Source organism: Ictidomys tridecemlineatus, chromosome 1 (genome assembly GCF_052094955.1).
Source record: "Ictidomys tridecemlineatus isolate mIctTri1 chromosome 1, mIctTri1.hap1, whole genome shotgun sequence".
NCBI classification, from domain to species: Eukaryota; Metazoa; Chordata; class Mammalia; order Rodentia; family Sciuridae; genus Ictidomys; species Ictidomys tridecemlineatus.
Genome location: NC_135477.1, coordinates 82,519,056 through 82,534,605, shown reverse-complemented (window position 1 = coordinate 82,534,605; position 15,550 = coordinate 82,519,056). Strand labels below are relative to the sequence as shown.

Sequence of the window (15,550 nt, the reverse complement as noted above, 5' to 3'; positions counted from 1 at the left end):
ACTGTTTCTCTAGGAACGATTAAAGGTTAAAGGTAGTTCCAAGCACTGCCCAAGTCCGGAAGGACCCGCGCGGTCTCAGCCTTCCTGTCGTTTGCATTCCAATGCAACCACCTCACCCGCCCAAATTCATCTGGCCGTAGATTCCCGCAGTGACTGAGACCTTGGCAAGCCAAGACAACCCAGAGTAGGCGGGAGGCAGTCCCTGGCCAGGTGGCCGGGGGCGGGGACTCGGCGCCAAAGGTTCGAAGGGGCGGGGCCGAGGTGCGCGCTCGGGCCCCAGGGCGTGGCTTCTCTCAGGTGCGCTCAACGGCTCGGGTTTCAGTGAAACTGATCCGAACTTGAGGAAGCGCGCGCAGAGTCTCTGATTAGAGGCAAGTGAAATAGGGGCTTTTTCAGGGTGTATCGAGTGTGACACAGAGTTTCAAATCAGTAGCGGCGGATTCCCCGCCCGGCGTCGGAGCTGCAGGAAGGATGCGAAGTCGAAGCCTGATGTGGCTGCTGGGGGGCGCCATCCTGCTGGCGGCCTCTGCCTCCTGCAGTCAGACCACCCGAGGTAAGAAACTAAGCCTAGGAGGGCTCCTACGGCTGAGGGGCTGGAGTCTGGGGCACTCTGGGCAGGTGGTGGGAGCGGGACTAGTGCACCAACAGCTTGCTGCCCCCATTACTACCCCGCGAATCCCTCAGTCTCTTAATAGCTATAATGGGGGGATCCCTGCACCTGGAGGACCCACCGGAGGGACATCCAGGAGTGACTGAAGTCGGTGGAGACCGGCTGAAGGCAGAGGTGGCCTCAGGGACTTACTCACTTGTTGGAGAGGGTCTTGGACGGGGCACTTTAAATTCGCAGGTATTGGTGTGGAGAAGGGAAGGGCAGACAGGAAAGGAGTGCCTGCTTCTAACAGGTACGCTGAGAACTCGGCCTTTGCTCCCTTGAGTTAGTTCTTTTGCAAACACTGAAGTCATTAGTAGCTTTTCGCACACTCTGGCGACTTCCTCTGGGCTGGTCCCACGGGGCCGTGGATTAGCTAGTTGATGGCTCAGGGCAGCGGGGAGTGGGTGGGAGCCCCCGGCCTGGAGCCTTTTGTCTCGCTTTTTGAACCCCCCTCTAACCACTGCAACTTTTTCTTTGGGGTCTGCTCCATAATGTCCAAGACCCAGCATGGATGACCTGCGTAGAAAAGCAGGCCGGACTTTCAGGCCATTTGGGTGTCAGGTAGATTTACAAGTGGAATTTCTTGGATCTTGCTTTATGTTCTAATAGGTAACCTTTTGGCTCTGGAATTCCTGGCCCTTCCATGCCATTCAGAGGGCAGGCTGGGGGCTACCCAGGTCCGTAGGCCTGAGGCTGCCAGCCCTGGGAACTGAAGAGTAAGGGCTGTGCAGGGCGGTGCTCTGGGGCCAACTTGTGCTGGCGCCCGGGTTTGTGTTGAGGGGTGTTTTAACTGGCGCTGCTAGAAGTACAATCTGTCTCTGGCTGAGCAGATCTCTAGGGGTGTGATGCTGACTGAGGTACTTCTGTTTGGAGACTGCCTCCCATAGGTAAAGGGAGATTTGAATTTCCCTGAGCAATTTGCAGATGTGCTGTAAAAGGCAGTTTCACACTTTTATCCTCTACATAAAAGACATTGTAAAAAGAGCGAATCACAGTGAATTAGACTGTAGAATGTGATTCTTTTCTTTCTGGAGTTACAGAAAAGAATGTTTTGATCTAAGTTTGAAAATTGCACCACTGACACACATTTTATTGTTCAGTATCAGAGTAAAGGCATTTATTCATTTGGGGGGGGGTATTGAAACTGTTATTAGTGCCTCTCCATTTGCCTTTCTTTTAAAGTTGGAAACTTAAAACCCAGGAGCAAAGATTAATGTATGCAGACTTTAAAAATGTGAAGGTAGAATGAGGAGTGGGATAGCTAGGTAAAAAGGTGGTTCTATTCCCAGGTTTCTAAGGAATCTTCATACTGCTTTCCATATTGGCTGCACCCATTTGCCCAAAGTGCTTAAAAACAGCATACTACAGGGACACAGCTACATCAATGTTTATTGCAGTACAATTCACAATAGCTAAATTGTGGAACCAACCTAGGTGCCCTTCAGTAGATAAATGGATAAAGAAAATGTATATATATATATATATATATATATATATACATCAATCACATATATATCACATATATATACATATATATACATATATATACATATATATATCACACATATATGTGTGTGTGTATATATATATATATATACACACACACACACACAATGGAATATTATCAGTAATAAACAAGAATAAAATCATGGCATTTGCAAGGTAAATGGATGGAGTTGGAGAATATAAAGCTAAGTGAAGTTAGCCAATCCTCCCAAAACAAATGTTTTCTCTGATATAAGGAGGCTGATTCATAGTGGGGTTGGGAGGGGGAACAATGGGAAGATTAGAGGAACTATAGATGTGGCCAATGGGTTGGAGGGGAAGGGAGGGGCCATGGGGGTAGAAATAAGTGTGGAATGAGGTGGACATCATTACCCTAAGTACATGTATGAAAACACAAATGGTGTAAATATACTTTGTGTACAACCAGAGATATGAAAAATTGTGCTTTATATGGGTAATATAAATTGTAATGCATTCTGCTGTCATGTATAATAAATTAGAATAAAAAATTTAAAAATGTGAATATAGATGATTCAACACTATGATTCAGATAATTCTGTAGGAAACATCCCTGATTATTTGACTTATTATTGTTTTCAGAGTGAAACTGGGAATGGACAGTATAAAGAATTCACCTGCAGTATAAGGTGAACTTGACTTCACCATGAAGAAAAATCAAGTTACTTGTTAACCAAAGCTATTTAATATTGCACCATGGTTTTTATTTCTCCTTCACACTTGTACTCCTTTTCAGAGTAACTTTCCTAGGTTCTTTAAGTAATAGGAGACTTTCCTCCCAACCTGCCATTAAACTGACTTTGATACAAAGTAGAGTATCATCAAAACTTTTCTGCTCTTTGCTTGTTTTCTTTTAGCTTGGTCCTTCTATGTGCTCCCCAGTTTTCTAAAGGGCAGATTGGATTTGATTTTCTTCCCCAAAGCCTCACTCCAAAAGGCTGCATCATAGAAAAGAACTAGCCTAGAATAACCTCATTTTGTAGGAAGAGGACCATGGATAGGGGAGGGAGCAAGTCAAGGAAAACACTCCAGCAGCCCTCTCTCTTTTCTCTTACAATTGTTGTGAATAATTATTTGTGTAAATACAGTAGATAAATGGATAAAGAAAATGTGGTATATATATATTAAAATGTAGTATGTATGTGCGTGTGTGTGTGTGTGTGTGTGTGAGTGTGTGTATAAAAACTCTGTCTCCCCACCAGGACATAGACTCCTGAAAGCCAGGGACACTACCATAGCCTCCATCATCTCATCTCGTCCCAGTCTTCTCACCTAAACAACCTTAGTAAACATCAAAGGAAGAATGAAGTGAGGGAACTTGCGTAGAATGACTGCTGGTCAGAGGCAGTGTGGAACTTAGTTAGCTTCTATTAGACATTTATTCTTTATACCATGCCCCAAGCCCGAAAGGGCCCCTGTGGTTCAGTCATTCCATTTCTCTTTTGGAGACTGGAACTTCAGTTCTCTGTACAGAGAACTTTTAATTGTAAAGCTAGTATGTAGTCATTGTAGGGTACAAATGAAAACAGGAAAATATTTAATAAAATCATCCCAACCTCAGTGTAAAATAACCACTCCTGACATTCATTCTCAGCTCCATATCATCCTTTTAAAAATTAGTCTTCTATTGATAGACACATGGAATATTTTCAATGATTTATAACATAAGAGAAGAGAATAATGAACATGAAGACGGGGCTTTAAATTTGTGCTTGATTCCTTTTGTTTGCCTTGGAGTTAATTAACTTTGATAGGTAATGTTTCATGAAATCTGTATTTAACTTCTTAATGTCTTATTGGCTGGTCAGCTGTTCAAGAAAACACTTTATCCTGAAAGAACACTTTGGAGATTTTCTATTTTCTTTTTCTTTCCTTTTTTGGTACCAGAGATTGAACGCAGAGGTGCTTACCCACTGAGCCACATCCCCAGCCCTTTTTTATATTTTATTTTGAGTCAGGGCCTCTTTAAGTTGCTTAGGGCCTTGCTAAGTTTCTGGAGGCTGGCTTTGAACTCACGATCCTCCTGCCTCAACCTCCCAAGCAGCTGGGGGAAATTTTCTAAAAGATCATTTTCTAAAAGATACTTAGGAAGGGTACCCAACAGTTGAAATCTTTTATTTTTCAGCCTGTGCTCCCAAAGGTTGAGAGCAAAAGAACATTTGGGTTGAGGGGATAAGAAGAAGAAGGTTAACACAAAGTACTTGTTTTATCTTGATTTGGTGGGAAGAGTGGGTCCAGTGTCAACTACAATTATCTATACACAAATAATATAGCAATAGGAAGACAGTATTGTAATACTGTCCTATAATTTTTAAAATTTTACCTAATAAATCTATTCATGGCCAACCTATAGAAATGTGTCCATACTTTTATAAGAGAACTGTAAATGTCACAAATTATTGTTTCATTTTTTGGTAGATGTTGATATTAACATTTTTTATTTCCTATATTGAATAATGATCCAGTAAATATACATACCGCATGAGTCCTCTTTTTTCACCTTCTCCTCTTCATTTTTGTATGTAACTCAATGCCCCCTTTCTTTTGTTAATAATGTATTTCCTTGTTCCTTTTTTCTCTTTATTTTAGTATTGTTATTTAAAATAGATTTTAGTCTCTCTTCACATGAACTTTCTGCATTGATATGTGCTGTTTTTTATGGAAAAATTTAACTGCGTAGAAATAGAATATTAGTAATGAATCTCATGTGCCTATCATACAACTTAAATGATTGTTAACTTTTGGCTAAACTTGTTTGGTCTATACCACTTCTCACCCCTCCTCTCTGGGTTTGTTAATTTTTTTCTTGTTGTTGGTTCTGGGGATTAAACCCAGGGACTCTTTACTACTGAGCCACATCCCCAGCCCTTTTTATTTTTATTTTGAGATAGGGTCTCACTAAGTTTCTTAGCGCCTCACTAAGTTGCTGAGCCTTGCCTTGAACTTGCTGTCCTTTGCCTCAGTCTCCCGAGTCGTTGGGATTGCAGGGATGTGCCACCAGGCCCAGCTCTGGGTTAGTTTTTAATAGCTTTATTAAGATTTCCATACCATACAATTCACCCATGACTTTTAGTATATTCATTGCATTGTGCACCTTCACCACAATTTTAGAACATTTTTATTATCCCAAAAGAAACCTTAGTTGTCTAAAACTCCCCATCTCCAGTCACTGACAACCATTAAGCTAGTCTCTAGGGGTTTTTCTATTCTAGACATTTAATATAAACAGAATCACACAATATTTGGTTCTCTATGACTGATATTTTTATTTAGCATAATTTTTTCAAAATTATGTCATAGCTTGTATTAATACTTCATTCATTTTTCTTTTTATCTATTTTTTTTTCTGCTGTGTTGTTCAAGCTGGTCTTTAACTCCTAGGTTCAAGCGATTCTCCTGCCTTAGTCTCTGGAGTGTTGAGACTTCAGGCAATGCCACCCACCACCATGCCCAGCTACAATGCTCCATTTCTATGGGGGTTTTTTTGGTACTGAGGATTGAACCCAGGGGTGCTTAACTACTGAGCCACAACCCCAGCCCTTTTTATTTTTTATTTTGAAACAAGGTCTTGCTAAATTGCTGTGGCTGGGCTTGAACTTGAACTTGACAATCTTCCTGCCTTAGCCTCCAGAGTCCTTGGGATGATGTCATGCACCCCTTGCCCTGCTAATACTTCATTTCTTTTCATTGCCAAGTAACATTCCAGTGTATGGATATTTCTCACTTGATTCATCTGTGGTATTCATCTGTTGATGGACATTTGGATTGTTTTCATTTTTTACTACTATGAATAATGTTTGCTCTATGAATATTCATGAACAAGTTTTTGAATGGACATATGTTTTCTCTTCTCTTAGATATATTCCCTAGGTGTAAGTGGCTGAGTCATATAGTAACTCAATTTAACCATTTGAAGAATGCCAGATAATTTTCCATGGTGATTATACCATTTTATACTTCCACCAGCTATGTCGAGAGGCCCAACAATCCCTGTGATTTTAAAATAAATCCCAGATCAAATTTCATCTTAAAATATTTTATAATGTATTCATTAAAGATAAGGGATTTGTTTTCAAACATATATGTAATACCATTATTATACCTATTAACAACCCCCTGCCCGCCACCTTTATTTTTTTTTAACTGTGCTGGAGATTGAACCCAGGGCCTCACATATGCTAGATAATCACTCCACTGCAGAACAATATCCTCAGTCCCTGCTTCCCTTCACTTTTATTTTCTTTTGAGGCATGGTCTAGCATCTTGTTAAATTGTCCAGGCTGGCCTGAAACTTGTAATCCTTCTGCCACAGCCTCTTGTGTTACTGGGATTACAAGCATATGCCACCACATCTGTCTGCCAATAATTTATTAATATAATCAAATACTCAGGGTTCAAATTTCTAATGGCCTCATAAATGTTATTTTAATGGCTTCTTTGAAACAACATCTAAATAAAGTGCATATATTATGTGACATGTATCTTAAATCTTTTTTTAGCAGTGCTGGAGAATGAACCCAGGGTCTTGTACATGCTAGATAAGAGCTCTATCACTGAGTTACAGTCCCACTCCCTTTTTAAAATCTTTTAATTTCACTTCTACATTTCTTTTTCTCGTATTTTTTTGCCTTACAATTTATACTTTGAAGAAACATTGTCCTTTATCCAGTAGCAATTCCCCAAATCTAACTATCTTCTTGAGGTGTTATTTAACATTTCCCATTAGCCCTTTATTTCTATAAATTTAGTAATTGGATTCAGGTGCTAGACTGGTGTTATGGATTGTATGTTTGTAATCCACCCCCATTCACATGTTGAAATCTAATTCCTAGTGGGATGGTATCAGGAAGTGGGCCATTGAGAGATAATAAGATCAAGGTGGGCAAGAGCCATATATAAATGCCATTTGTGCCCTTAAAGGCTGGAGAACTAGCTCCCCCTTTCTGTGGTGCGTGAATACAGCCAAAAGCTGGCAATCTGCAACTGGAAGAGGGCTGGGATCTCAGATTTCCATACTCCAGAACAGTGAGAAATAAGTTTCTATTGTTTATATGCCATTCATTCTTTGGTACTCTGTCATAGCAGCCCAGATGGACTAGAACAATGAAATCAGGTTTCTTTTTGGTAGGGTTACCAGAAAGGTAACAATAAGATACATGTTTCTTTAGAGGCTCAAGATGTCTGTTTATCTTTTTAATTTTTTTTTTATTTTTGGTACTAAGGATTGAACCGAGAGCACATTATCACTGAGCTACATGGGGTAAGAGTTCAGTATTTGAAGGACACTATAATACATAAGAATAATTTTTTTTTTTTTAAATTCAAAAACTCATTTTGAGGACAGGGTTGTGGCTCAGTGGTAGAGTGCTTCCCTAGCACATGTGAGGCCCTGGGTTCGATCCCTGATACCACATAAAAATAAATAAATAAATAAAATAAAGATATTCTGTCCGTCTACAACTAAAAACAAACAAAAAAACTCATTTTGGAAAGTTATAAAAGAAATAGTCAGGCATAGTGGTGTATACCTGTAATCTCAGTGGCTCAGGAGACTAAGGCAGGAGGGTCACAAGTTTAAGAACAGTCTCAGAAACTTAGCAAGGCCCTAAACAATTTAGTGAGAACCTGCCTCAAAATGAAAAATAAAAAGGGCTTGAGATAAGCTCAGCAGTAAAGTACACCTGGGTTCAATCCCTGGTCCCAAGAAAAAAAAAAAAAGGTTAAAAAAAAGAAAAAAGAAGAAGAAAAAATTGAAACAACAGAGATAGGTCTGTCATAAGTGTATGAGTTTCCTGAGACTGCCATAATAAATTTCCATGAACTGATGGCATAAAACAAAAAAAATATTCTTTCATAGTTTTGGAAGGCTGGATGTCTGAAATCAAGATGTTGGGATGACTATATTCCCTTCAAAAAGCCTAGAGAAGAATCTGTTTCTTCCCTTTTCTGGTTTCTGGTGGTTGTTAGGCATTCCTTGGTGTCCTTTGTCTTATACTATGGCATTATTCCAGTCTTTGCCTCCATTCTCTCATTACTTTCTACTGTGTCTTCTTCTTTGTCTCAAATCTCCCCTTCTTAAAAAGACACTTGTCCTGGATTAGGGCCTAGCTAGATAATCCAGGATAATTTTCTCAAGATTCCTAATTATACCTGCAAAGACCCTTTTTCTAAATAAGGTAATCTTCACAACTCTGAAAATTAGGACCCAGACATTTCTTTGGGGGAAACTACCTTTCAAAACTAAGTAAAACTGAAATACTGACTTCTGTAACCTCCAACACTCCACCCAGGCTACCTCACTGTTGGTCTTACACAGGGAAGCCTTAGGAAGTGAGTAATTTTGCTGAACATAAGTGCAAAGATACAAGGAGGAAAAGTGGTGGCTGAGCATAAGAATTATCAGGTGAACTCTCTAGAGGGATAATATCCTTCCTGGGTATAATATTATGGTACATGGTGTCTCTGCATGGTGGAGGCCTACTGTTTTTTATAATTAAAGTAAAATTCTTTAGTGTTCTCATTTCCTCCTAAGGTCCAAGAGCATTTGTTTGGGGAGGGATGAAAAGTGGATGTGTTTGTTTGTTGGATTTTTTTGTTTATTTTGAGAGAGGTTCTCACTATGTTGCCAGGCCCGCCTCCAAATCCTGGATTCAAGCAATCTTCCTGCTTCAGAGGGGCTGGGACTCCAGGCACATGCCATCATGCATGGCTTGTTATGAGTTTTATTGTTAAATTCATAATGAAGGGAAGAGGCATAATTTGTTAAAACTTGGTATGTTACATCTTGAAAATGAGAACACAAACTTGGTATCACTGTTCCAGTGATCTTGAGCTTCAAAAACTTGCCTGCCAGCAAGCAGCTATGGAAAGGTCTCCAGGAAACCAGCACAGAAGAAGGGAATTCCTGCCCTCCTTGTGGGTGAAGAGGGAATGTCCCTTGTAATCCTGGGAATCTTCCTTGCCAAGCTCTGGCATAGGGCTTGACTGAAGGCTAGGCTGGATCCTGGCTCAGGGCCAGAGTAGGATAGACAGCCATTACAAAATGAATAATTAGAAACCTGATGTCATGGTAGGGCTTCTGTCTTACACAAGTGTTCATAAAGCAGTTACTTCATGATCCTAAACTGATTTTTACTGGTTGACCCATGAAGGCACATGAATAAGAATAATCAAGAACTAATGAGTATGCACAGTTTTTTTTTTTTTTTTGAACCTGGGATTGAACCCAGGGTATTTAACCACTGAGCCACATCCCCAGACCATTTTTATTTTTATTTATTTTTTATTTTGAGGCAGGGCCTCACTAAGTTGCTGAGGCTGGCTTTGAACTTGAATCCTCCTGCCTCAGTCTTCCAAGTCATCGGGGTTACAGGCACATGCCACCACATCTAGCTAGTATGCAGTTTTTTTTAAATAAATTGAAATAACTGTCATTTTTTTTTCAAGAAATCTTTTCTTGATATCAAGTTTCCCATGTGTGCTTCACAACTCTCAATAAAAAAGTGCCTTCACCCAAAGAAAGCCCTTATAAGCATTTTGTATAATATTCTAATATTATATTTCTGTCTTCCTTTAACTATTTTCATTTAAGCAAACTAGACTTCCTGCTGAAGCATTTAATTCAGCAATAACCCTTGTCTGCTTTTCTCACACAGGATCCAATAGAACCTCTAAAGGAAGAAGTCTTATTGGGAAGCCTAATAAGCCCCCTTCAGTCACTGGAAAAGGAGTTACGGTGGTACCAGACTTCTCTGTGGATGAGTTTTCCACGTCCCTCCTCACTGGAAAGCTCACTACTGTCTTTCTTCCAATTGTCTTCACAACTGTATTTGTGGTTGGTTTACCAAGTAATGGCATAGCCCTATGGGTCTTTCTCTTCCGAACAAAGAAGAAGCACCCTGCTGTGATTTACATGGCCAATCTGGCCGTGGCAGACCTCCTCTCTGTTATTTGGTTTCCCCTGAAGATTGCCTACCACATACATGGCAACAACTGGATCTATGGGGAATCTCTTTGCAAGGTGCTCATTGGCTTTTTCTATGGCAATATGTACTGTTCCATTCTCTTCATGACCTGCCTCAGCGTGCAAAGGTATTGGGTCATCGTGAACCCCATGGTACACACCAAGAAGAGTGCAAACATTGCTATTGGTGTCTCCCTGGGAATATGGCTGCTGATATTGCTGGTCACTATCCCCTTGTATGTCATGAAGCAGACCATCTACATCCCAGCCCTTAACATCACGACCTGTCATGACGTTTTGCCTGAGGAGGTGTTGGTGGGGGACATGTTCAATTACTTCCTCTCTCTAGCCATTGGAGTCTTTATGTTCCCAGCCTTCCTCACAGCCTCTGCCTATGTGCTCATGATCAGAACGCTCCAATCTTCTGCCATGGATGAACACTCGGAAAAGAAAAGGAAGAGGGCCATCAAACTCATTGTCACTGTCCTGGCCATGTACTTGATCTGCTTCACTCCCAGTAACCTTCTGCTCGTGGTGCATTATTTCCTGATTAAAAGCCAAGGCCAGAGCCATGTCTATGCGCTGTACATTGTAGCCCTCTGTCTGTCCACCCTCAACAGCTGCATTGACCCTTTTGTCTATTACTTTGTTTCACAAGATTTTAGGGATCATGTGAAGAATGCTCTCCTTTGTCGCAGTGTCCGCACTGTGAAGCGAATGCAAGTATCCCTCACCTCCAAGAAATTCTCCAGGAAATCCAGCTCTTATTCTTCAAGTTCAACAAGTGTTAAAACTTCCTATTGAGTTTGCCAGCTCTACAGATGGAGTTTTACAGGAGCTGAGGAGCCTGCTTACTGATGTGGGGAGGTGGCTGTTATTTCTTAAACAAGCAGGGCTTGGCACAGGCCATTGTCTGTGTAGCTTCTCCCAGGATTGCTTGAAGCTTCCTTGTTTGCATGAGAAAAGCCTCCCACATTAACATAAATGTGTGTCAGAATTCTCCTACTCAAATATCCTAAAAACTGAACTGACAGAGCAAGATGCAGAAGATAGTGGAAAGACAGGAACCCAGTTACCTGCAAAAACTGCACCTGGTGTGAAGGATACGTTTCTATCTGAAACTATTTCTTCTACAAACTGAAACTATTTCTTCTGCATTTGGGGTCCATCTTAGCCTTGTTAGGGCTTGAGGGCCTTCAGAGAGCATCAGTCTGATTGACTTTGCAAACGAGGAAACTTAACAAGGTAAACGAGCTGGTTGGAGTCTGATTTCCAACCAATAGTGAGCAGTGAGCTTGGGTTGGGCGATAGAATTCAAATGTTCAGGGAGCAGCATTCTTGTGCACTTCATTAAAATCACTGGGGATCTTATTAAAAGTATAAGTTCCTCAGTTTCCATGACAAGAGCTCAGGAAACAGGGAACCGGGACATTTTATAAACATTGTAACATTTTTGCACTTGAATGTGACAATTACTGAACTGAGCTTTGCTACCACTTGACAAGGTGCCAAAATAGTTTCTAAAAAGAAAAGTCTGTAAGAATGTTTTGTGCTGGATGCTATGGCTCACACCTGTAATCCCAGCAGTTTGGGAAGCTGAAGTAAGAGGATTCCAAGTTCAAAGCTAGCCTCAGCAACTTAGTGAGGCTCCAAGCAATTTAGCGAGATCTGTTTCAAAATTTTAAAAAGGTTGGGGATGTGGCTCAGTGGTTAAGCACCCCTGGGTTCAATCCCTGGTATAAAAAAAAAAAAAAATGTTTGGTGCCTTTTTGTGTTTAGCTTATAATGAAATTCCCTGGTTGACTTATTGGGATTTTCAGTTATTTCTTTATTGATCCTTTGAGTTCTTGTGTGTATTACTATTCAAGAAAAATACGATGAGGATCTTCAACATGTAAATACAAATTTTGTACAACTTTTTACTAACTTCAGTCTGAGTAAGAGTATTTTATAACTAAAAATAGCATTTACCACTTAGTATTTTAAAAAATTGTTGGTATATTTATTGTGAATTTTGTTCACCTCTTATGAGCTATGAAATTGCAGAGTCTCTATAGGGTTTGAACCCATCTGTTTGGAAAGTAGCAGGGATGTACAAGAATTTGCAGCATATTTAAGAAGACCATTGGGGCTGGGGTTGTAGCTCAGCAATAGAGCACTTGCCTAGTGCATGTGAGGCCCTGGGTTTGATCCTCAGCACCACATAAAAATAAGTAAATAAAATAAAGGCATTGTGTCCAACTACACCTACTAAATAAATAAATAAAAGAAGTATCTGACTCCAGATTGACTTTATATACCTGTTGTATTTGTGACTTTAAAAATTGTTTTATGATTGTTTTGGTTGATAAATAATACATGATCCTTTTTCTACAACTTCTTTCTGTGTTATGATTTTGCTTTGTTTGTTTGAAGGAGGGAGGAGGAGAAAGAAGCAACAGCCTTACTCTTCCAAGAAGAAATAATGTGACTTTTTTGGGGGGGGAGCTATGCTAGAGAGCAAAACTTCGCATGTTTATACCATATTTTTTCAGAAAGAATATTGTACATATTCCTTTGTGGCAGTTGTTTTTCACTTAGTATGTTTTAGAATTCTTTCCACACCTGGTTCTAGAGATTGACTTCCATTTTTAAAGGATACAGACTCCTTTTTTTGGGGGGGGGGGCATTAAAACAGTACTGCATTGTACATTGGTGTATAGACATCTTTGAAATTAGTTTGTAGGATAAGTTTCTGGAAGTACAAAAACCAAATCCAAAGTCAGATACCTATTTTTGGAGTCTGGGTATAGCTTAGTGGTAGAGCACTTGCATTAGCATGCCCAAGACCCTCAATTCCATCCCCAGCATGAGTGGAGGATGTTTTGTGCTGGGTGCTATTTTGCTGAATTGCTTTTAGTATTCTTTTTTTAGTACTGGGGATTGAACTCGGGCACTTACCACTGAACCACATCCCCATCCCCAGCCCTCCTTTTTTTTGAGACAGGTCTGGCTAAGTTACTGAGGCTGTCCTTGAACTTGCAATCTAGGATTACAGGCGTGCACCACTGTGCTGAGTCAGGATTCTTCTTACTATCAAAATACTAAACTTGTACTTGTTTCCTGAAATGCTTATCTACATTTGATGCCATCAATCTTTTGAAATTTTGCTGATCTGATTAGGGGGGAAAAAAATCCCATTGTTTAATTTTTATTGAAGAAGCAGCACAGCCTAGTGGCTGAGTGCAGGTCCTACGGAGGTTTTTGTTACTTTAGAGAAGGTTATTCCAGTTTTACAAAGAGAATAATATTTCTTCCCCATAAAATCATGAGGATAAAATATTGGGCACATTTATGCACTCATAAATACTCACAAATATTATGTTGTATTTTCACCATTCCAGCATTCCTGTTCTCCCTTATCCGGATTTTCACTTTCCATACTTATCCATGATCAAACTATAGTCTGAAAATATTAAATATAAAATTCTGGAATAAGCAATACATAATTTTTTAAACTGCACACTATTCTGAGTAGCGTGATGAAATCTTGTGCTGTCATGAATCATCTCTTTGTCCAGGGAATCCAAGCAGTATGCACTACCCAGTTGTGTTTCATCGATCAGATTCATGTGGGCTATCAGTTGCAGGATCTCCTGCTTGTGTTCAAGTACTCCTTCATTAATAAGAGCCACAAAGTGAATGCTTTTTTTTTTTTTAATAGAGAGAGAGAGAGAGAGAGAGAGAGAGAGAGAGAACTTTTTAATATTTATTTTCCAGTTTTCGGCGGGCACAACATCTTTGTGGTGCTGAGGATCGAACCCAGGCAGCACACATGCCAGGCAAGCGCGCTACCGCTTGAGCCACATTCCCAGCGCTTGTGAATGCTTTTTAAAATATATATATATATATTTTAAGTATAGATGGACACAATGCCTTTATTTTATTTATTCATTTTGATGTGGTGCTTAGGATTGAACCCACATATGCTTGGCAAGCATTCTACCACTGAGCTACAACCCCAGCCCATGAATGTTTCTTTTAAGTGAAAATATGTAAAGATATTTTGAGGGAGGAGAGAGAAGAGACCACCACCATATAACTTTTTTATTAAAGTATATTGTTATTATTGTTCTATTTTTAGTTGCTGTACCCTAATTTATAAATTAAACTTTATCACAGTTATATGTGCTTAGGAACAAACTACTTTATATGGGGTTTAGGCATCCACTGGGGGTCTTGGAACATACTCCCTTAAGGGTGAGGCAGGGAACACTCTTTTCTGTGATTATTGACACCTCTTTTTCTGCTCTGCCTTTTTTTTTCCCTTTCAGTACCATTTAACCTTAGTTTTCTTTGCCTGTGCTCTGCATTGAATCTCATTGCAGGCCTTTGAGGTTGTCCTCCTATTCTCCACAGGTGAGAAATGGAAAGGTGAACACAGGATAAAAGGCTTCACAGAAGCCCCACAGACTTTCTATAGGCCACTCCAGTGGATGAAACTATTTTGGTATTTGGATTTCTTTATTAGACATTTTTATAATATATACTGATGATTTAAAAAAAATCCAACAGAACAAAATAAAAAAATTTCTAATTTATTGCTCATAACCATTCTTATTTCCCTGATAGAACTGAATTCTATAATAATTTTTTAATGGAAAATATAGGTATATTATATTATTAAGAATGTATATGTGGGGCTGGGGATGTGGCGCTCGCCTGGTATGTGTGCAACCCGGGTTCGATCCTCAGCACCACATACCAACAAAGATGTGTCCGCCGAGAACTGAAAAATAATTATTAAAAATTCTCTCTTTCTCTCTCTCTCTCTCTCTCTCTCTCTCTCTCTCTCTCTCTCTCTCCTCTCTCACTCTCTCTTAAAAAAAAAAAAAGAATGTATATGTGGGCTGGGGACCTAGCTCAGTTGGTAGAGTGCTTACCTCTCATGCACAAAGCCCTGGGTTCAATCCCCAGCACTACACACACACACAAAGAATATATATGTAAGCCAAGCCTGGTGGCTCAGAAGGCTGAGGCAGGGGGGATCGCCAGTTCAAAACCAGCCTCAGCAAAAGTGAGGCACTAAGCAACTCAGTGATACTCTGTCTCTTAAAAAAATAAGAGGGCTGTGGTGTGGCTCAGTGGTAAGTGTCCCTGTGTTTAGTCTCCAGCACCAAAAAAAATTTTAAAAGAAAAAGAATGTATATGTATACATATATATGCACATATAATTAACTTAAAAATCAGCTAATACAGACTTATTCTTTTTTAAACACATTGATTTACTATACCTCATTAATTTTAATAACCAGGTGGTATTCCATGTATGGATGCCCCAAAACTTAATCAAAAGTGCCTATTAAAGAATAGATGCAGAGGCTGGGAATGTGGCTCGAGTGGTAGCGTCCTCGCCTGGCATGCGTGAGGCA

At 39.9% G+C, this 15,550-nt stretch overlaps 1 protein-coding gene across 1 annotated transcript; it reads left to right on the top strand.

Moving 5' to 3' along the window:
* The first annotated feature begins 238 nt into the window (after window positions 1-238).
* On the top strand, window positions 239-12,423 carry F2rl1 (F2R like trypsin receptor 1). The gene is made up of 2 exons (XM_005328938.4): window positions 239-553; window positions 9,832-12,423. The coding sequence occupies exons 1-2, from the start codon at window positions 472-474 to the stop codon at window positions 10,941-10,943; spliced, it is 1,194 nt and encodes a 397-aa protein (XP_005328995.2). The 5' UTR covers window positions 239-471; the 3' UTR covers window positions 10,944-12,423.
* The last annotated feature ends 3,127 nt before the right edge of the window (window positions 12,424-15,550 follow it).